Source organism: Orbicella franksi, chromosome 5 (genome assembly GCF_964199315.1).
Source record: "Orbicella franksi chromosome 5, jaOrbFran1.1, whole genome shotgun sequence".
Classification (NCBI taxonomy): Eukaryota; Metazoa; Cnidaria; class Anthozoa; order Scleractinia; family Merulinidae; genus Orbicella; species Orbicella franksi.
In genome coordinates, this window is record NC_138149.1 from 9,319,627 (window position 1) to 9,342,400 (window position 22,774).

Consider the following 22,774-nt stretch of genomic DNA (forward strand, 5'->3'; position numbering starts at 1 on the left):
GGGGGGTCAATATCCTAAAAGGTACCGCAAATGCTTCTGCTGTGAACCTTTTGATGCCAAACACCCTAAGAGGTACCAAAACTGCCTTGTTAACCCCTAAAAGGTACGACGAGCACCCCTGTCCTTTTTACTGGGGGGTTTCCCCGGGATGGACTCACAGGAAGCAAACGATCATTGGAGCTGCGTTTGCCTATTACCGTGAATTGGCCAAATTTTAAAACAAAATGAGATAGTGATTGCAAAAGGGCTTGTGCAGGTCAAGTTGAAATATGTGAATGAGTTATTATGAAACATGCATAAGCTTTTATAAGCTTACTTATATATGTACATCCACCCCTCCCCCCAAAATCAGGGAGGACATCCCCCTCCCCGATTTTAGGGGAGGGGCAGATATACACAGGCTAACTTGTATATTCATAAAGCTTTAATGCATTGCTAAATTCCATAACTTCTCATCACCCCTTCAATTCTTGACTTTTATTTGTTATCTATTGTAGTCTTTACCTTCCAATTCCCCATGGTGATGAGCCAAGACAAATGATTTAAAAATTGAATTATAGTATATTGGTAACCTGTGCCCTTTAACAATAATTTAAGCCTTTGCTGTTTCTATCATGGTCAGCTAATGATTGGTGAGGGAGAAACCCCTTAATTTATTATTTAAGGCCTAATAAGCCAAATGGGCAAAAACACATGATGATAATGATGATGATGATGATCATCATCATCATCATCATCATGGTTAATATTTCTCATTTGCTCAAAATTTTGCCATTGCTGGGGCAGATGTGTTATGTCTCATTTGTTTTAATTTATGGGGTTCACCCCCCCCCCTCCCTAGATCTGCCCATCATTTACATATAAACCAAACTCTGTACTGATCTTGCTGTCTAGCCAATATTGTAACTATACCAATAGGCAGTCAGCCTATGGATTATGCTAACTATTACAGATAAGTTTTCTTTTATCATAAAATAGCAAGCAGATATAAAAATCTCTTTTAACTGTTTTAGATGACTGTTTATTGTTGTTAGAGGAGTGGGTACAGCCACACAAAGCAGGGGTGGATCCAGGATTTTTCTTAGGAGGGGGTGCACCACTAAGGAATGGTGTAACTGACTGGTGAGGTAAACAAATTTTAAAAATGAATACGAAGAAGAGGGCTTCATCTCGGGGGGGCGGGGGTGCACACCCACTGCACCCTCCCCCTAGATCCCCCCTGCATAGGCTAAGTTTAATAACAGTATATTCTTTTGAAGCAGGTTATAAGAATGCAATAGCAGGTGAATGATATAAAGTACAGCTTGCCAGTTTTAAGAGCTAAATCCTTGTTACCCACACATACCCTCCTATACAACAGGACTTACAGCATTCTCCAAGTGTTTTATTTATAAGGTCTTGTCCTGCTTCAGGACCTGACCACACAAGGCTTCTTGTGTTAAAAAGGAGCTCTGTCGTCTTGTGATAAGCACTATAAAAAGCATTTTGTTAAATTAATATGTTATAATTCCATTAAATGTCACTTCTAACTAACATTTATTAAATGGATTCATTATAAATTAATATTTGAACCAAACATTATGAAAAATCTAATCTATCCTTTGTTAAATGATATCAATAATTAGTATCACCCAACTAGTGGACTAATGCAAATCCTGCATTTTGATTGGCTACGCTACTAGGGGACTATTAGTAATAGTCATTGAGTAACAAAATTGGCGCCATCGAGCGTGATGCTTTCTTTGATTTTATTCCCAAATAAATATTTCTTCAACTTGCATTTGCTAATTTTATTATTGCCTTTTCTGTCCGACTGGTTGGGTAATACTAAAACAATTAGACCCTTCGCCCTCAAGGGCCACAGGTCAATAGCCCATTCGGCTTTGCCTCATGGACTATTGACCCGTAGCCCGCAAGGGCTATGGGTCTAATTGTTAAATAGTATCAGCGAATCAATTACAAAAGAAAATCACATTTAAAATGTGTACACTCTCTTAGGTACAAAAACAATTCAGGCCCAACCCCCCAAAAATGGATTTTTACAAAATAAACCCACCAAGAGTGAGGTGTTGCTTTGAGATTGCATTGTACTTTGATTGGCAGTCCTCTTCCTCTATTCTATACTTTCTTCATCTTAAGCCAATGAGGGGTGTGTGATACATGTAAAATAATTTATTTATTAAATAATTATTTAACTGGTAAAAAGAACGAAGGAAAACATTTGAAAAAATAAATAAATAAATTGTGATAATTACTTTAATTTACAAATAGAAATGTATGCAGTCCAGTGTCAGCTCTTCAGGTAACAGGGGAACCCAATAGATCATTAACTGGTCAATCATCTGTTTGAAAAGCCTTTGATCCCCTCTGATTCTCTCAATAAGTGAATAGACCAATTTCAATATATTAAAATTCAGCCTAATACAATAGACCTCAGCACAAGGCTTTGGGGAATAAACCCCACAAACTCTGTAGTTATTCCCAAGAGCCTCGTACTGAGGTTTATTGTTTTAGGCTGAATTTTAATATATCGAAATTGGTCTGTTGTCACTTCGAACTTTCCTGATATGAAAAATTTAATGGCTGTTGTTTTCGGATTGATAAAAATGTTGTTTTGGGCCCAGGGGGGTTACTCGCAGACAGGGGGGGATGGAGCTTCATATTACGAACCCCAAAAATACGTGAGCCTAAAATCTTATACCCAAAAAAAAACCTGGCATCAAAATTTCCTATCCAAAAAAAATACAAGACTTAAATACCTCAATACTGATTTATTCAATCAAACAGACTCTTCTAATGCATGATTTTGCATCAATAAGCTAATGAAATTGGTATGTCCGTTAATATCTCTTCATCCACCCACTGATTGCAACAAAAATTTCACTTGGAGATGTTTTAACTCAAAAATTACAAGTATTTTTTAAGACCAAAACAAAAAATACATGACACATCTCTTGACCCAAAAACATACCAAGGGTGAAAATTTTCAACCCAAAAAAATATGCTGGACCCCGCTTCATGTATACTGCGTTCACCCCCACTGGGGTTTTGGGTGCCCCAAAAAAAAAAGAAAGCCATAATTTTTGAAAGACAATGAGACCTAAGGTTTTTGGGAAATAGACAAAAATGATAAATTCAAGAAGATTCAAGTTTTCCTAGAATGAACGATGATAATTTTTTATTGCAGCCTAAAATTAACCTACAGAGCTTTAAAAGCACTCAAGATGGCCTAAAACAGCATTTTAAAATATTTGTGAAAAATCGTCATAGGGTGTCCCTGTGGTAAGATAGATGAAACATGTAAAAGCCACCTCCCCCAGGGAAAATCTATGGCTATCATTAAATTTAATTCTAAAGTACACAAACTTTGCCAGTAAAATATGATGTATTCTTAGAAATCCTCATTTGGATTTGATATCAAATACCCATGTTGGTGCATGAACTTGTAAACTATAAATTGATTAAATATCAATATCATTATTAATGAATAACAATAATTTATTGATCGGTTGTTGATATTTTTGTGAAAAAGAGCTCGCACTTCATCTGATGTCTTTGCAAATAGAGATGATTAAGACTCAAATCCTATTTGGGATTCAACATTAAATACCCTGGTTAGTGCGTGAATGTGCGGTAAGTGTGAGTTGAACACATTGCAATCTATAAATTGATGATTAAATATCAATTATATTATTATTACCTATGAATGATAATTGATCAGTTGTTGATTTTGTGAAAAAGAGCTTGCACTTCATCTGATGTCTTTGCAAATATCGACATGTAAGACTCACATCCCTTGACTGCATCAGCGGCAGATAGAACAATGATCGTCCCATCAGCATTGACATTGTTGTCATTGGCCTTCTTGACTAATTCTTTGGCTGTCATGTTGTAATGCTTATTTTTGCAAAAAATTGCCGAGTGCTTTAAACCAATATCTAAAGCCATGTGACGCGCGAGAAGTAAATGTGTGGTGTCACCACCAATTCTCGGGTTCACATCGACCAGGTACTTTCTGTCATCTGTGATAAGCACTTCAAAAGTGACCAGGCCAAAGTAGCCTCGCTTTTGAAGATATTTCTTGATTGGCAAAGTGAAATCTTCGTACACTAGTTTTTCATACTCCTCTTGTTTGTCCCAGTCCACTGCTCCAGAAGTCCAGGCAAAGATTCCATCGAATCCTCCGGTTGTTGTGCCGACCCAGAATACTTCCCCCGATTTGTGCAGATAAAATTGAAAGCTGGGCACTTCTCTGGCCCCGGGGATGAATTCTTGAAATACAATTCGCCCTTTCCAGTGACAGACGTCTTTGATTTCTCGCAGAGTGTCGGACAATTCGCTTTCGTTCTTTACAAGCCAGCTTCCACGACCTCCCGTGCTCATGTCAGCCTTAACAGCGCAAGGGTAAGAAATTGCGTTTTTGTCGAGATGTCTTGGAAACGGCACGCCGACATCGAGAATAGAACTCTTCAGTTGCACCTCGTACAAGACATCCGGATGTACACTGTGCTTGTGCTTCGGGATACCTTGAAGCGCCGCTGTTGTGACGACTGGGACATCATCTTGCAGCCCTTCGTCCAGTGACTTGATAACTACGGGAGGGAAAGCGGGAAGCCATTGTTTCCAATGCTGTTGCAAGTAAGATTCCGGCTTACACTCCATAATAATTGGAATTTCATTCCCGGCTGCGGGAAGATGACGAAATGGCGACAAAAGACGATCGAAATATAGAGGAGACGGTGGACAATCATAGACCAAGTAATTCTTATCGTTTAAGAATCTGTAACCCTTAGAATACGACGACGGTTTCTGTGGAAGAAAATATGCCTCTTTCAGGCACTTTCGAATCAGTCTTCCAATAGTGACAACGTTTTTCGACGACATCATGACATAACGAGTTCGATCCTATTTACCATAAACACGTGTCCGCTTAACTTGAGCAGCCAGCGGATTGGATTGCGTGACGCGCGGATTACTGCCGTTATTTTTGGCTGATGTAATGGTAACCGCGTTTTACGCGAGTTCTAGGAAGGCCGAAACCCCGCAAGATGAAATTTGCTTGCAGCCCTGTTGCGATTGAGGTGAAAGCAAAGAGTGTCACGCTGGCTTGACTTCAAGACGATGGCCGCTTGGTTTTGGACCGGTGAAGCGAAGCGATTCTAGAGTAAACTAGTTTATCATGCTTCTCTCCCGCCGTTCTAGCAATGCTATGAATAACTCAATATTGCTGATATCAAAACTGATATGATGGTCTAAACTGATATCATTCAGAGTCTAAATGTTAAAAGAGATTGGATTTCGTTACAAAATCCATTGTGTGTGACCAGTATTTATTTGCTAGTTCTTTGCTTAACCTTCTTGACACCTTGTAAGATTTTTTGACTACCTGTTGTAGTCTGTTGTTTGCATACCGGTTAAATCTGGGGGCCGGGGGAAGGGGCAGGATGAAGGGGGCGAGGGTGTTCTCAAAGGTTTTTGATCGTGTTTTTAACTTACTCTGGTCTTACCAGGAGTAGTAGGTTTGTTCTTTTCGACGAAAGCAGTAGTCTTGAAAAGGGTAACCTCGTTCCCTTTTCCCTTTTCCCGCCCCTCCCAATTTCAAAGAGAAAGGCCCTGGGAACTAGGTTGTTAAAAGGGATGTCTCTTCCATAAACGAGAATTTGGCGGGATGAGTGGGGAACATGGGAAAAAATGCAACATTTCTTTTTTTTCTATAAATTTCAGCCATTTCTGGCAGTGGGGCTTTCATACTCCTCTCAAAACGACTGGAAATCAAGCCTATACTGTGGAGCCGGATTTTTTTTTTAACAGTTCTCACACTGAGAAGGGCTATTTCCAAAATGTGAAAGATGACCCTTTTTACATTTTTCAACCTTATCAGTTTTCTATTTTTATTTTCTTTTGAGTTTTAACATCCTATACTGTGGTGTCTGTCATCACCCTGTTTATTTATTTGTCTGTTTTTTTTTTAATGTATTTTATTTATTTAGTTAGTTATTTTGTAATGTTTTGTATGTTTTGTTTTTTGCCGGATTTAGCTGTCGTGAGAGCAATGAAACGTTCTCACTGTCACGCAATAAAAAAAATCGGAAACCATCCAGTAGAAAAAGCTAAGAAATTGTGATGTTATAGGAGTTAACTAAATAAAACACTTCTCCAAGTTTTAGGCCCGTACGATTCCTCAAACTTCAGATAATTACAGAGAAAATTACAGAGCCCAGTATGAAAACGCCATGAAAACTTACTTTGGCTATCTGGGTGACTGATTACCAGTACTGAACAAACAAGCTTTTACAGAAGCACTTTTCCTAATGCTTTAACTTCTAAAAAATCTCAAAATCTTGGGATAAGTGTTTATTTTTCAAGAAACTCGATCGTAGCATTGTGTCACGCACCTCCATATTAAACCCTGAAATTTAAAATACTCTGGTTTTCAAACGAAGCGCGCTATTGAGCTGTAAATCTGTAAACAGATATAAATATACCGCCTCTTATGCCTGATTAGGATAAAAGCTTTGGTGGCTCTTTAGTTTTGAGTCAGTTTTGGATTTTAGGGAGTGATGACGTCACGTGAAAACGCGCTATTGAAAGATCGCGGGCTCAAAACACGTCTGAAAACAGCGAGTGATGGCATGCGCAACTTGAAGCAAAAAAAATTGATTGATTTGCCATTTCTTAAAGAAAACAAGGAGATATATAACCACTGATTGTTCTTAACAGGTTTGGGGCAAATACTGAAGGATGAAATATCTTCACAGGTGAAATCTAATCGATTTTCAATTTCACATTCAACTTCCGGGTTTCCAAGAACTGACATTCACCAAAACAAACCGCAGGCATTTACATAAGTGTGTCACGCGAACCTGGGTTTCTCGGACCACAAGATTGTTATCTTTCTCTTGTCGCTGGACGCTACAACCTTGACCATCAATAATCTGGGACTTCAAAAGATCTTGGGTTACATTTGAAGAGAACTACAGCTCAGAGGTAAAGATAGTAGTGATTGTCGCTGTATATTTTACCGAATACGACGATTTGAAGTTCTACGAACGATCTTCAAAATCAAATGTCGCGTTGTATTTTGCTCTAAGTCAGAATTTTAGCTTAGCAAAATTTTTCCAAGACTGAATATTCGTCTTTCGAATGACAGTTGTAAACACGCATAGTGGTTTCATTAGGGACATCGTCGTTTCAATGGAAATTGGGAGCTATTAAGATAGCAATGATGCTCGCCATGAATTTTTGCTGCCGACTTTTTAGTCTGTGAAGAATTCTGAGTCATAGGTAGAGAGATCTTAAACGAGATCATTACTTAAATGAGATGGCTTATCTCGACAGCATGGTCATGCATGCATTTTGCACTCGTTGCGCAAAAATTATTCCAAGGTTAAGTCTTGTTTCGAAGTACATACAGCCGATTCAAAAAAACATGGTGGTTTCATTGGAAATCGTCTGGGATATGACTTGTGCTTAGTCTTCATATTTCAAGTACTACGAGGGAATTGTATTGCATACTTTACCCAGCAAAATGATTATTCAGGCAAAAGGGGAAAGCAGGTGTGAGAGAATGAACGAAACGCAAAACATTAAATTCTGTTTTATTGAATAGAAAATGGTGGAAGGCTCGTTGCGCAGCGTGGATCCCTTGGCGTATTATGTCAATACCTTGTCTGATTTTGATGCTGGGTTAGTCGACGCTTACAAAAAGAAAGACAAAGAGAGGATCAAACAACTAGCGTCCACTGGTAACATGATGGACATGGATCTGTTCATTTGTGTGAACAAGGCTTGGCACGGATTTGTTTTGTGTGTTCCAGCGGGTGAAGATCCCAAACATTTGGCCGATTTTTCTGACGTCATACAATCTCCGTTCGACGTGCCCGGGCTTAGTCTGTGCTGGCAATTCGAGCTGTGCATTGAAGACGAAAAGCTGCGTACGTACAAGATACGCAAGGACTGCCAGTTGTTTAAAGATGTCAAGGGAAGAATTCGGCGCAGCTTTTTCATCGGCAGATTCAAGGAAACCAGCCTGAATGCGCTGCAGTTTGTTGCCTTGAGAGCAGCTCCTCACAGGTACAGCGTTCTCCTGGAGGACTGCGTCGAGTTTGCCAAGGAATTTTGCATCCAGGCCCTCGCGTATTGTTCCAACTGGCGCGACCTGGAGGAGCAGGTTCACAGTAATATCAATAAGGCAACCGCTACTGGTTTTAGCGCCGAAAAGCTGTCGCGAAACATTCGCAGCTCGGGCTGGCTGGGCAATACATTTCTTGGAGGTGTGGACGTCAGTGGCTTGATGTCGAGTCGTTATCGAGTTGCCGGAATTGTTGCTTTAGCTGCCTTCCTACTCTTTTATCCTTTCGTTGTTGCTGTCATTGTCGTTAAACTACTGAAGTAACTTTACAAAAGTTAAATCCTGAATGAACGTCGTTAAATAATATAGACTATAAACGGTAAGTAAGTTGAGCTTTCAGAGGAACTCAACCTCTTTGCCATGACAACCTCGTTCCCATGCCGTTTTAGCTTTTCCCTCCCTGGTTGCGAGAAACCCAGACCCGGGCTAAGTAGTTTGTAGACCTCCAGCGCAAAGCATTTCTATTGAATCAAACTGAATTGATTTTGCTCAGAACTTGGCTTCTAATAATACTCTAGCCTTTTGAAGATACGAAATTTCTCTTCTCGTGATGAGAAATATTTCATGGGTGAGCAGGGTGAGCGCAACGAACGACCGAAATACTTTTTCAACAAGAGAAGAGAAATTTCATATCTCTGCGCGGCCATTTAATATCCTCTATTAATAGTCATCGTCATCATTATCTTCATCATGACATATATTTAACCAGAGTGAACCCGTCAGCATAAAGTGTTATCGATGATTGCCCTGGGCAACTAAAAACAACAAAAAAATATAACTCAAAGAATATACTACAATGCCCATGGTATGGAAATAGTTATGTTATGAGTCTGAAAACCCTTACTCCGTTCAGACTTTCAGCTTCTGTTAAAAGTGATGTAACAACCAGGAGATTTTTATTCAGTAGCCAGGAATTTCCAACAGTTCGTTGAAAAAATTGAACATTAACGTGAAAGTCTCAGTAGAAAAACCCTTAAAAAGTTGATTTCTCAGAATTGGATTGCTCATCCCTACTGCGGGTGCACGATTTTCGCGTTAATAGCGCGCACACGAGCCCGCGCACATCAACATCCAGAGACAGTTCCTTCAAACTAAGCTCGACAACGAAATAAGTGCTAGTTTTCCCTTAAAGGAGCATGGTGACCTATATTTTAGATGTATTTTTTGAAACACTGCTTGGTAGGGAACATTTAGTGAAAATTTCAAAACAAAACAACTTTTATTTCTGAAGAATCACCTTAGTGAGAGAACAACCTAGGTTTATGATCTCCGATAAGTGTTAATCGGCAGAAGTTTAAGTTTTTTTTTTATTTATTTATTAGTTATATTTCAATAAAAGAGTCTTTATTGTTTTTATAGCCCTAAAATAAAGAAGAACTGTAGCCTGCGATTGGAAGGTGTATTATATTTACGCGGCACTATTTACTCGAATAGTAGAGAAAGATTCATTTACACAGTCGAAATTTCACTGTAGAGCGGGCTTTGTTTGCACTTCAGGGTTAGATAAGGCGGATAAGGCCGGTTCGTCCCAGGACGCTATTGCAGAGCGGGAAACAGGTCAACTGTCCCATAATACCACTCGCACCCCATAACGCGGTGGCCATTGTGTCCCACATGTGTCAAAAATCTTGGTTTAATGAGTTCGTCTGGTTACCTTTCGAGCTTTAAGACCGTACTTACTAGGATCATTTCTATAGTACGCGTCCCGTCTTTGCACCCTTACAAAGACAACACCATCAACCGTGATGACGATGCGAAGCGGTCACCTCAGAGCGCGATGCACGTTGCAGACCTTGTCTTTCATGGCAATCGGTCGGCGACGATTGATGACCGTTCCTTATCCTCCTTTAGTGAGGAATTGGAGGAGGCGATCGTATTCTGAGCGGGTTGAATTTATCAATAACTTTTCGAGAGAAAAGAACCCTAGCCAATTTAGACCATATTCGTTTTCACGATATTGAACTGGAACTTGCTTGCAACTGAGGCTAATGCGGGGAGTATTTTTAAATACAAATGGAATTTATCTCTTTAAAATTCATCCTTAAACAATAGACCTAAGCTCGAGGCTCTGGGGAATAACTACAGAGTTTGTTGGGTTTATTCCCCAGAGCCTCGTGCTGAGGTCTATTGTGTTAGGTTGAATTTTAATATATCGAAATTGATCTATTCCCCGCATGAGCCTCCATTCCAAGCTAGTTCCAGTCCAAAACCGAGAATACGAATATGGTCTAAAGTCCAGTTTAACATAGTATAACCGATCAAAGGCTTGGAAATTGTCTAATTAGTGTAGTAAAAAAAAGTTAGAAGTACTGCATTTGGCGGGATAGCAACACCAAACTTCTCAACTTCATTAAAAATTCATAGAGTTTAAACAAAGGAAATCAAGACCGTGAAGATCCTTGGATATCTGATCTTAATTAATATAGGTTTTTACGATTTTATTCTCCGTTTTCTCGTTAGTTTTCGTTTCCATTGAGAAGATATATCAAACACTCAAGACAGTGTTTGGCCACACTTCCAAACACCTGTAAAATCGTCCCAACTCTCTTCTCGGTGTTTGGAAATGTGATCAAACACGCCCTTCGTGTTTAATATCAGGGGCACCCAACGACCGTTTCCTTTCAAATGCTTTTAAACGCTGTTTTAGGCTATCTGGAGTACTTTTAAAGCTCTGTAGGTTAATTTTAGGTGGCGCTAAATGCATTTCATCTGTTCGGTTATTCTAGGGGAACTTGAGTATTGTCGAATTTATTAGGGCCATTAGGGCTTTTTTGTCCATTTCCCGAAAACCTTAGGTCCTATCGCCTTTCCGAAAATGATAGCTGACTTTTTTTCGGTACCCAAAACGACTTTTTTAACAATCCGAAAACAACAGACATTAAATGTGATTTCCCTCTTCGAGTTTTCCTCAAACGCAACTCCAAAATGACCGGAGATTGTTGCGTTCTTGAATTCCTCCAGCGTAGTGTGATAGGAAAGAAGCTGATGTGTAAAATTTAATGAGTAAGACCTCCGTCTTCAAATTTCTCCAGCGTAGAGTAGACGGGGTTTTAATATTACAAAATGTCGAGAAAATTAAGTTGTTTGCATGTGGACTCCAAAGGTAGTAATTAAATGCCGTATTTTTTCGATTAAGCGTATGTTCCACGGAATAAATGTCGGGTCTCTATATGTGAATTTTAAATAAGGCCCTAAAGAATTTATTCGAGGAATAACTCTTCTTTAGGTTCGATTTTCGCCGCTCACTGGAGTCTGGTCTACGTTCCTCCCCGAGTGAGTTCGGGGGAGGAGCGCGGGCTCCCTTCTCGAGCGGCGACTGGTAATCGAGCCTAAACTTGTTCGCTGCCCATTCGTTTGGGTCGCCGCGAAACGTTCTTTCCCTCGGGGAGTGGGAGTGGAGTATTTGGGTAGGTTCAATACCGCTCGGGGGATATGTTGTGTGTTAAATGTATTGTTGGTTCTCCTCTCTGCTTGAGGGAGTTCAAAAACTCAACAGTTCAAATTCTCAATCGATTCGGAAAGAGGACCCACCCGGAAAAAAAAGGCAAGGCAGGCAGGCAGGCGACATACAACAACAGTCATTACAGCTGTAACTGAATTCGTTGTTTCCTTTGTTTATTTCTTCATCTTGATTCAACTACGCAAACCTTCTATTAAAACTTACAAAAAGAAACAATCTACAAATCAATAAGACCAATGCATGAAATTAAAACCAAGCGACTTCAGTTCCTAGATTTGATATTGTGGAGTGAAACTATTGCCATTGCTTCAATAGTAAATCTATTTGAACTCGAACAACTTAAAACTGAAACAAAAACAAAACACGTCTTCGAGTGCCTTGCATCTGTTAAAAACCGTTTTGCTTTTTCCCTTTGGACGCTTTATTTCAGGAAAACACTGAAATCAGGCGAAGCTATGATCGCCGCAGGGCCAATTCGTTACCAAAACTTCCCTGATAGCGAAGAGAAGCAAATCAGATTCGAGGGTCTTCCAGTAACATTAGAAATTTAAAAGAAATACTTTTTAAAAATACTATATTTTTACGACATTTCTGGGTTCAAGCTTTAGATTGGACATAACACCTGACCACGTGGGTCTAATGCATTGACCAATCAGAGAGCATTAGCGTTTTCTTGTCACTTGGTGATTGGCTCTCTGACTGGATTTGCTATTTAACGTGAAAACCACCCTTAAAAATTAACTTCCTTAGTAGTGACGTCACAAAAATCTTTAACGCCGTAAATCGCGAGTGTTTTTAATTTCGATGTTTCACAGCCACCGGTCAACTAATCAAGGAAATATTTCTCTCGTTTAGCGATCAAAGAGGTGTCTACTTGTAGCACAAGCATTCGAGACGTTTACATAAACACGCTACGAGTTATTTTACCGGTACAAATAATGGACGGTGACGCCACCCCAAAGGAACATAATTTAACCTAAAGCTACGTCATCTATAATTCACCCACACAATTCAAATCCCGAATCATGATAATCTAAGACAACTTCCCCGAATGCAATCATGCGAGACTTACGTCTCTGTACCAAGTGACAGCTACATAGCAGCCAAGATTTGTTGTAAAAAATCCACATTATTTAAAAAAAACTTAAGTTCAGTTAAAGCTAAGCTAAGAAGAAAAAAAAAAACACGTTACCGAAGGCTTTTCCGAATCCCGAATATCTAAAACGAACATTGCACGAGTGTGTTACGAAAATTGACATTTCAATTGACGTCATCTTGCCAGAATGTGTTGCTACGCAACCCCTCGATCTAAATTTCGATCTTTAATTTGGAACATAATCCTTCCGATTCAAATTTATAAATCGACGAGCTCTCTTTCGCTAAGGGTTAAAAAGTTTGGTCCCTCTAAGGGAATACGCCATCAAAATTGGAATTAACACGAATGCAGTTGCAGTGTTGAAAAAAAATCTGTTTTGTTTTAATTAAATATAAATAAATTTAATCTTCATGCCAGTTGGTTAAAAATAACCAGTTGTAAGGTTTCTATACAGTATATAAACAATTGCAATGTATCAAGGTAGGGGTGTCTGGAAAACCCGAATAGCAAATAGCGAAGAGTCGCGAATAGCGAAGAGCGAATAGTCGCGAACAGCGAATAGCGAATAGTCCCGAATACTCCCGAATAGTGCGAATAGTGGCGAAGAGTCGCAAAAAGTGGCGAATAGTGACGAATAGTCGTCGATAGTCATCGCTTTAGATCTAATATCCTGCGTTAATTAATTATCCAAATAAGCAACAGAATTTCAGTGAATTTATCACCTTTTCTTCTCCAGACTCAGGCTAGGGCTGTCCATTGCCGACATTAAGAAAACAGAAAACACAAGAATTACCTAATAAAGACGTATTTACGCTTTTGCAGCGGTTAAAACAGAAGAAATTACGGTTTAGAAACACCTTTTGTCCTGATAAGCGTCTGCGCTTTTTAGCGGGAAAATCCCATCCCATGTTGCTGCGAGGTTGACTGCGAGATACTGGGTACCCTATTTGCTACGATTCGCCACTATTTGCCACTGTTCGCCACTACTCGAGACTGTTCGCCACTATTTGTACTATTCGAGACCATTCGCACTATTCGCTATTCGCGACTATTCGCTATTCGCTATTCGGCTTTTCCAGATACCCTTAAGGCAGGATTCGTATTTCGTATTTCCTTGAGAAAAAGAACTTTGCAAGATGGACCATTCTCGCAGGAAAAAAGGAATTCATATCGGTGCGAAAGAAACATTCTTCAGAATTGGACACGAAGGAATGTAGCGAAAGGTTCTGGAAATTGAAACTTGTCAAATCTGTGACCATAGCTAGTCATCATGAAGGAGACAGTACGAATGGTGAAAGTTTAAACTCCGAGACAGTTCGGTGAATTTAAATGAAGGGTAACGTTAAGTTCAATCAGCTGTCCCCTCGACTGTCTCAAAAAAACTCTCGGCTGACAAATGTACAATGACTTCAGTGATAACCGGAAGGCAAATGACACGGATCGCAATCGAGGCGCACAATTTTTGTACAAGCAAAACCCTACATCCAAACCTAATCAATGCGAAAATTTGTACGGCTTCCTATTTCTTCAATATGTACAATGAAATTTGACAAATGTGTTCACTCCTCTTCTTCAGTGAAAATAAAACGCGCAGTTGGACTCCTTTAGAAGAGAATGAACTTGAGGAAGGAATGACTTTAATTTCAAATCGACGCACGCTACGTATAAATTCACGGTCACGACACTGGGGCGAGGTTACCCAAGATGCCACAAGCGATGTAATGTCATGTGACTTAATATTGCCAAGTCATTAGTTGTTCAATCGAATTGTTGCTTTCTAAGGAATCTCTGTAAACAAGGAATCCTTATGAAAATATTAGGGACATTCCCTCTCTTAGGTTCACCCTCGCGTTTTTAATTCTATCAACTACCGAGTCCTGCTGCATTCTCTAGGCTACTAGCATGAAATTTTGCAGTCTGGGCTACCAACCTAACTACTCTGGACGTGAAATCTCCTATGCGCCAGCCTTTGTACAAATGCGCGTTGCATCTTTCATAAAATAGACAGTTAAGAATAGACCTTAAAACAACTGAGTTTGCATTCAAATCACAGTATTATGTGTGCAAAACGACCTGAAAACGAGGCTGTCGGATTGACTCGTTTGCATGTTATGCTACACGACAAGAACTTGCAACCGCAACTGCCAAAGGTGCTATTATTTAAGAATTAAATAATGATCACAATAGATTCTATCTCTTCTTGGTTTTGAAAAACATTTTAAAATAATCTTTTCCCTTTCTTTTCGAAACAAAAATCAATGTCACACCAGAGCTCCATATGGACACACCGACACAGTAAGCACGAGAAAGTGATCAAAACAAATTCGTTCTGTAGCTCAATAGAGAATGAAACCTACAAGCACAAGGTGGTTGCTCCTGAAGAGAAATCGCTTTATCAGCGTCCACACTACGCCGGAGGAATTTAAAAACTTCTACGGTTAGGCCTACCGCCCACACTAATCCGTCAAGGTTGGTTTCCATATGATCGCAGACGATCGCGGATCGCGGATCGCAGATCGCAAAAAGTTCTGCGATCGTCTGCGATCATGTGGAAACACACTTCTGCGATCGTCTGCGATCCATTGCGATCGTACGATCATATGGAAACCAAAGTTCTGCGATCTGCGATCGAAACGTATCCCATAATATTTTGAATTCCGACCCATGATTCAACGCTTCATAGCAACGAAGCAACCGCTTATTTGTTGTAAACATGGCTGGCATTGAACAAGGTAACGTTAGTAACGAGAAACTTATGGAGGAAGTTGCGCGATATGAGTGCGTTTACCACCGTAACAGTAAAGATTTCAAAGACAAAAACAAAAAGGCTAACTGCTGGGAAAAAATCGGGGATAAATTTAATTTATCGGCGGCTGAGGCGGAGGTCAAATTCCGCGACATAAGAACTGCGTATGGTCGTTATCTGAAGCGATTGAAAACGCTACCTTCTGGATCGGAGCGAGATACAGTGCCAAGGGAATTCCAAAATAGGTTGACTAAAAGAAGAAATAAATTTGCTTGCTGCAAAATTTCCTCCTCGACGTCCGATATATTGTTTCCTGCGATTTTCGCGCCAGCGCAACGCGTGTGTAATTTTGACACTTCCGCTGTCCGAAATGAATGCAACAGTCGGCTTTGCGATCGCTTGCGATCGTCTGCGATTATATGGAAACAACTCTCTTTGCGATCGTTTGCGATCTGCGCTTTGCGATCCGCGATCGTCTGCGATCGTCTGCGATCGTCTCCGATCATATGGAAACTAGCCTTCACGAAGACGGAGCTTTACGAAAACGCTCTTCAAAACCCGGGGAATTTGAAAATGCCGGCTTTTCCTTTTTGGTGTGGACGGAAAACATTTTGAAAACGGAGCTATTCGAGAACGATGGCGTTTCGATAATCACGTGATTTTCCTGATCGAGTTTTCCTCAAACACAAATCCAAAATGACCGGGGCTACGTTTTCAAATTCCTCCGGCGTAGCGTGTACGGAAAACCGATTTGATGCATTTTCAGAGTGAAACCTCCGTTTTCAAATTCCTCCGGCATAGTGTGGACAGAGCCTAGTCACAACCGTACTGGAAAAATTGCCATTGACGAAAAAAAAATCCATTTCGGGTCAAATTTCATTTCCAGGACATTCAACCCTTGAAGGTGTTTTATAGCGCGAAGATTTCATTCACTAACCAGACCATCTTTTCCCTCCAAGAACCGTCTGGGTAACATGCTCAAAGAAATCAAACCAGGACGAGCGAATGGATACGAAAAAATCAACACCTGATCATAAATGGAAACAAAACCTGACAAAAACAGACTCGAAACAAACAAACAAACGCACGAAAAACCACCAAGAAAACGAAAAACAGGCAACCTAAATATATATAACAATGTGCTCCATTAAGTGAGACCAGGTGAAAAAGAAATTGCCCAACTTCACACTGTAAAATAAAACTAGACTTAAAGTTATGGTTACCTCACAATTACGCAACAAGGAGGCCCTATTAGGGGCTTACGAGATATGGCATATTTCGGTAAAAAAACAATTAACGGGGTACAGTATAGTTGGGGGGAAAAAATAATGGTATATGGGATATGGGATATTTAGATCAGATAAAATGGGATATCGAGTAGAAAAATCGTTAATTTTTCCAATTGGAATTAACGGGATATTTAGGCCAAAAATTAATGGGATCTGGGATACCCCCCCCCCCTCGCTTCACACATAATGGGGCCTCCGATGTCAACAAGCATTCTCGATACATATTCATTTAATTAAGTTTGGTTTCCACCAGCACATAAGCATAAACATCGACAACATACACAGATGTAGAAAGGTGCTGTGAAGGTCGCGCCTTTTTAAATGGATTTTCCCAATAAAACGCGCTAGTTATCTACATCTCACTGCCTTTGCGTATCTTATGCTTACGCGCAAGTGAAAACCATTCATAACCTTTATCAAATTAGAGTAAATCATTCCATACTAAATTATTGCTTTTCCAATCTAAAGAAACATTTCAAAGGCCTCAAAATGATAGTTAGTAACCGCACTTCTTTTCGAACGAAATCGAGACTTTGATTGGACTACTTTATGATAAAGGAAATCTTGGCTAAAAACCAGTCTTCTCCCCAGTCATAAATTGGTGATTTCGTAAAACTGTTTCAGAGGTTTGAAGTCGGTAATTCCCTGGTTCAAAGTGGAAATTTTGTATCTGCTTTAAGCTTTCAAATATTCTGCGCTCCGCCATGTTTGTTTTTGCAAAGTTTGATGGGGGAGATTGCAACGTCAGTGCGTGGTCGTGCTCTCTCAAAAGGCAACATTGCTTGAGTTTATGAATATCCTGGATATATACGTGCTTACAATCGTTTCTAATGCCTGTTACAGCTAAAATAATGTATGATACTATCGTAACTGAGAACCGAACCCTGCATTCGAACCAGTTACGCAGGTATCGACTCCAAACCTCAGAAGCAGTTAAAGAAAACCATTAACTATACTTTTGGTGTGATGCGATTCAGAATTTGAGTTAGTTGATCAATCGTCATTGCAAGCTTCGGCCCGTTGTCCTAAGCCTCGTGTAGGTATGCTTTTTGTGTTCCTCAAGAGAGACTTCAGAAAGGTAAAGAGAGAGCGAAACGCTCGCGCTTTGTTCCGTAACGCTTCCTTTAGCTTTCAGACATAAAACAGAAAACTTTCAAGGTCACAAAGATTAAACGGATCCATAAAAATAGACATCTTCATTTCATTTCGGTTAAACACCTCAGGTGTGAATTCGGTTTAAATTAGTACCCAGTCCTGACCCGCCAGGCTTCTCCGTGGCTGACCTGTAAAATCTTACTCCATTCATCTGCCAAGGTTTTTTTTTAATTTCTTCAGGTGGTCTCTGAACCCAGTTTCCATGATCACGTCAAACTGAAACAAAAGAGAAATGGTCCATTACTCATAAGCAACGAAAGCATTAGATGGTTAAAATTAAGGATAGAGGCTAAGAAACATTCACAGCGGTGACGTATTCAAGGAAAACTGGAGGTGATTCCTGTACGGCTTTCTCTCCGGCCCGCGCGTTCAATTGATTTCGTTGATTTATCTGAGACGAACAGCCGGGAGGGGTCGCTTCAGCCCGCGTGACCCGAATAACGATTGGCCGAGGCGAAATATCACGGCCTACGAACTAGGGAAGAGATAAACTGCTTCGTGCTACTCCGTGCATTGACTCCGCGCCGATTTTTTTCGTGCACTGTTACAAAGATTAATGCTAGAAATCCCGTATTGCGCCCTACTGGCGAGGACGTCACAGACAGCGAGGGTGGGAGGGAGAAAGTAGAGAGGAAGCAGAAAATCAGTTTCATAAAATACACATCTAACCGCTCCAAGCTGCCCTTCAACAAATTATGTCCTAACGTAAAATCACCGCGCCTGAGATGAATTTCGGAAAAAAAGCTAAACATTTTCATTGCTTCGTATTATTTTCTACGGGATGCCTATATGGGATCGAGGCTTCGAGCTAAACCGAACGTTCACCGACAACACGACACTCGTACGAACATGCCCGAAGAAAACAAAATTTAAAAATAATGAAGCCCCATGATGCTTTACGTGAAGAGCTTCAAAATGGCGGAAGAGAATCGTGTTGAAAGGGTCGCTGAAAGGTAAATATTAAAATCTTATCGCTAATAACATTATTTTACTTTTGGCCAAACTATCTTTTAATTAGTTAAATGCATAGAATCAAGCGTAGTCCTAAAAAGTCCCACTATTTATGAATATCTATTCCGTGGGACAATATGGCAAATCTGTTTAGCGTTTCACAACTTAAAAACTGCATTCTTCACGCTATTAATATGTTAAAGCCTGTGTTTACATTAGTTGGTGTGGTTAACTAGCTAACTAGATTGCTATTAATTAACCTTATTAGATGAAGATCATTAGTAAACTTACTTTAAATAATTCGTAGTTCCCCAGTTTTTTTTTGCCAACTTCATTTTCTTAAATAAAGAAAAAAAGAGGTTTCACTCCACTAACTAATAATTATTCCTCGACGCTCACATGCATGTGTTAGTGACAGAGAGTTCTCTGCGAAATGTAATATGCACTCGGGTATAGCTCACATGTGTGACAGCAAATACTTTGCAAATGATTTATCAACCTCATTCCCAGGGTCTGAGACCCTGGGAACGAGGTTGATAATTTATTTGTCAGTGCTTGACTTATCTTGTGTGAAATGAAAAACAAATGCACTGCTCACCTTTGTTGATACGGCGATGCATAGCTTGCCATTCTGTGGTCCTCCAAAGACTGAGTGTGGTCAGCAAGATGCTGTGGTAGCCCTGTTGCTTGTGGCGACATGGGCGGCCCAAGGGGATCCCCTTCGCCGACAATTGAATGGTCCTGAAATGTAGAATGAACCAGACCCAGTCATCAACAGTGCAATGTGAAAAAGCGCTGTTCAATAGCTTTCACTTGAATGGTCACATGCTAGAGTTTCATCCACACACTTGAAAGTAAGATCAGAATCACTCTGTAAATTTCTTACCTCAAGTGACATGTAATGTGCATGTGGGTGTTGTGGTTGTCCATGCTGATGCATCATTTGCCAAGAAGCTTGCGAGAAAGAGCTATGAACTGGACTAGTTATGTACTGCGAGCCTGACATTTGTAATTGGTTCATCTGACTGGCTAGGTGTTGCACAGAACTCTGCTGCATTGGACCGACATTGTGCTCCATTGATGATGGTGTTACCGCTGTTGCTGCTGCCGCCGCTGCTAGTTGACTCTGAATCAAGAAATATAATGCAGGTTAGCAATGAAAGCAGTCAGCCTGTAGTGTCATCTGATGAATAGACCTACAGTGGAACCCTGATAATCCGGTCACCAATGAGCCACAAATATCTGGCTGTATAAATGGGGTGGCCGCATTAAAGGGGTTCTTTAAATAAGAAAATGACTGACTGAGCTTTTGTTCTGGCCAGAATAAAGCAGCCATAATATCAAGGTGGCCTTTCTAAGGGGTTGGCCTTAAGGCAGGGTTACACTGTATTGGTTTAAATTGTAAACTTAAGTAAAAAGAGGCACAGTGTATGGTGATTAGCATATTAGACAAGAGGACTGGGTTCAAGCACCCAGGGTATGCTGCCAAGTGTATGCCTGTCTAAAAACATTTGCAACAAGGCAATTCTTTTCAATTAGCACCAAGTCTGGTTATAGATGCATTTTCAACTGAATTAATTGACATGAAAGTTTCATGGTAATCGTGCTGGAAACTTAGTGCTTTGCAATTTGGAAAGAAAATGGATGAAATATTGCTCACTTTGATTTAATATATCGAACACGAAAGACCACATTTTCAAGCACCGAGAAGAGAGTTGAAAATATGACACGCAGTGCCGAGCAGGGTATTTTTTATGAATATCAAGGTGATATATCTTCTCAATGGATGTTGATTTGTTGTGGGTATGGGGTGAGGTTGTAATGACGCCAAAATTTTTTCAGCCCCCTCATTCTGAATTTTATCTGAGTTCTGCCTGACAGAAATGTCAATTCAGGTATTGTGAAACTGGGATTTTGTCCCAAAAACAAATACACACATGTACAGAAGTGCAAATCACAAAAGAAAATGAAAGTACATGTACAGTGCATGCACAGTGTTACTCACCGGTTGAAGTTGATGCTGCATCTGAATGTATGGTTGATGTGTAAGCCAGCTTCCACCTCCCGCTGCTGCAAGCTGGTATGCTAAAGGTATGTTTGTTTGGACAAATGCTGTACCCTGCTTCAAGGCAAACAAAGCAATTCTGTATTTCAGTCAGCCCTCACGCAACTGCCCCTGCAGGGTTTTGGCCCAGGCCTGATTACCACTAGAACATTATTTAGAGCTCCACATTTAGGCTTGGCAGAATCAATATGTTAAAGTATCTCAAAGGTGTTTGTTTAATACACTCAGGGTACATGTATTTTTGAATGATTAAAACCCTGATTGAAATTTTTATGGCAGGAAACAGAGAATTTGGGGGGGGGGGGGAATTGAACGCTGCTATCATTACACAAATTCCTCTGTAGTTTTTAACAGCGTGGGGTAGTTGTAGGCTAGTGTCGACTATTCCTAGTATTGTGCTATAAAATTCTTTTTTTTTTAAGGATAGATGTCTAAAATTGATCATATTTTTAAAAAAAACTATTCAGTCAGTCAATCAACCATTCAACCAATCATTCAACCCATAAACCAATCCACAATCAATCAATTAGCTAATTAATGCCTATGAGAGGCAGAAAAGTATCTGGAGTAACATGATTGAGACAGCAAAGCTTCTGCATTAAGCCTTAAAAACTTGTGATATTCTACAGCAGCAACCAGTAGTGCTGTAACTGTGTTCTTGCATGTACACGTAGTAGACAGGTAGTCAATATCTGGCTTCAATTCCCTGTGGCACGCAGATCAAGTGTTAATGAAAGCACGTCATACCTGTCCAGGGAGCACTGTGGCATGTGTAGTCATAACCCTTGCCGAGCTTGTAGACCTACACATTGGTAACATATACAACATACCAATCAGACACTGATATGGCAAACTGCCAAGCTATCTTAAATAATCATCCATGTTTGCTTTAGCTAATCATGACATTTTTCGTGACAAATTTCAAATTATTTTCTTGTTGTTGTTGACTAATAATAATAACAATATATGACCTTGTTCTTGTAGCTAATATAATGCACACTCTGATTGGCTAATTGTAGGGCATTATTCTCCTGTAATGCCCACAGGCTGATTAAGGGCTTGCAAAAACAAAGCAAAAAGCCATATAATGCACAACTTTTTAACCTCAAACATTTAGTCTTTATGAGAAAATCTCAAACATCCTTGCCGTATTCCCCTCACTATTGCTAAGTCAATACAGCAAGGTCTCAGTCTGAGATTTTCTCATAAAGACCGCACTCGGTTAATAAGTGGTTATTACAGTAACTTTATTAACATAATCAACAGATGAAAAGAATGTCTGGCAGTATAAAATACTTACCCATTTTGCATGACTAGTGGTTCACCGTATCCTAGAAGGGATACACCCTAAACAAACAGCAAAAAGACATGATTACTGCATGTGCACGTACATGTATGTAGTATATTGTGTTTATAACCTAACGATGATTTGACAAAACCAGTTGCTGCAAATTCACAAATTCTTCATGTGTTTAAATTACAAGCTCATTTCACTTTTTGCCATGACCCCCATGGGGGTAATGGGCCGGACATGTCAAAGGTAATAGAAATTTATTTTTCAGAGCTTAACCTTAGCCATGCTCACAGGGCTCGGTCGTTCCGAACCAGTACATTTTCCTGCTAGGCAAGTAACTTTTCAATCTTAGCTGCCCAACAAGCAAGGGCCCAGGCAAGTCATCTACCAACTAAATAAAAAAAGTAAACTAAGATTTGCCCAAAGCAAGTAAAATGTGAGGGCTGCTTGTCCAAAGGGCAAGCTAGAATTCAAGTTTTTTCCGAGCCCTGGCTCAATAACATACACATACACTGTCCATAGTATGATGACCGTGCACTGTTCTTTTTATCATTCATAAAAAGGTTCAGCTCCTTGAACAACTTGAC

General features: G+C 40.0%; 3 protein-coding genes and 1 non-coding gene across 14 annotated transcripts in view; 2 read left to right on the forward strand and 2 right to left on the reverse strand.

Annotated features, from left to right (window-relative positions):
• Positions 1–1,517: 1,517 nt before the first annotated feature.
• On the reverse strand, positions 1,518–5,224 carry LOC145487254 (formate-dependent phosphoribosylglycinamide formyltransferase-like). Its single transcript, XM_081465994.1, has 2 exons — positions 1,961–5,224; positions 1,518–1,643 (listed from the first exon to the last, which is right to left on the reverse strand). The coding sequence occupies exon 1, from the start codon at positions 4,885–4,887 to the stop codon at positions 3,718–3,720; it is 1,170 nt and encodes a 389-aa protein (XP_081322120.1). The 5' UTR covers positions 4,888–5,224; the 3' UTR covers positions 1,518–1,643; positions 1,961–3,717.
• A 1,406-nt stretch (positions 5,225–6,630) lies between these two features.
• On the forward strand, positions 6,631–9,541 carry LOC145487255 (uncharacterized). Its single transcript, XM_081465995.1, has 2 exons — positions 6,631–6,987; positions 7,610–9,541. The coding sequence occupies exon 2, from the start codon at positions 7,613–7,615 to the stop codon at positions 8,393–8,395; it is 783 nt and encodes a 260-aa protein (XP_081322121.1). The 5' UTR covers positions 6,631–6,987; positions 7,610–7,612; the 3' UTR covers positions 8,396–9,541.
• A 256-nt stretch (positions 9,542–9,797) lies between these two features.
• LOC145488752 (small nucleolar RNA U3) lies at positions 9,798–10,018 on the forward strand. The gene has a single exon (XR_014049536.1). It is a non-coding gene; the product is annotated as a small nucleolar RNA U3 (small nucleolar RNA).
• Positions 10,019–11,723: 1,705 nt separating this feature from the next.
• LOC145487253 (RNA-binding motif, single-stranded-interacting protein 2-like) overlaps positions 11,724–22,774 on the reverse strand; it is a 54,531-nt gene continuing 43,480 nt past the window's right edge. For 6 of the 11 annotated variants that reach the window (XM_081465984.1, XM_081465990.1, XM_081465991.1 and 3 more), the window contains 6 exons: positions 22,194–22,240; positions 21,641–21,695; positions 20,834–20,950; positions 19,715–19,954; positions 19,427–19,569; positions 11,724–18,093 (listed from right to left, as the gene is read on the reverse strand). In XM_081465984.1, the coding sequence (XP_081322110.1) occupies positions 18,084–18,093; positions 19,427–19,569; positions 19,715–19,954; positions 20,834–20,950; positions 21,641–21,695; positions 22,194–22,240 (612 nt within the window). In that variant the 3' untranslated portion in view covers positions 11,724–18,083. Of the gene's footprint in view, positions 18,094–19,119; positions 19,167–19,426; positions 19,570–19,714; positions 19,955–20,833; positions 20,951–21,640; positions 21,696–22,193; positions 22,241–22,774 lie in introns of all 11 variants that reach the window. The other 5 variants (XM_081465987.1, XM_081465983.1, XM_081465982.1 and 2 more) reach the window with 3 other exon arrangements.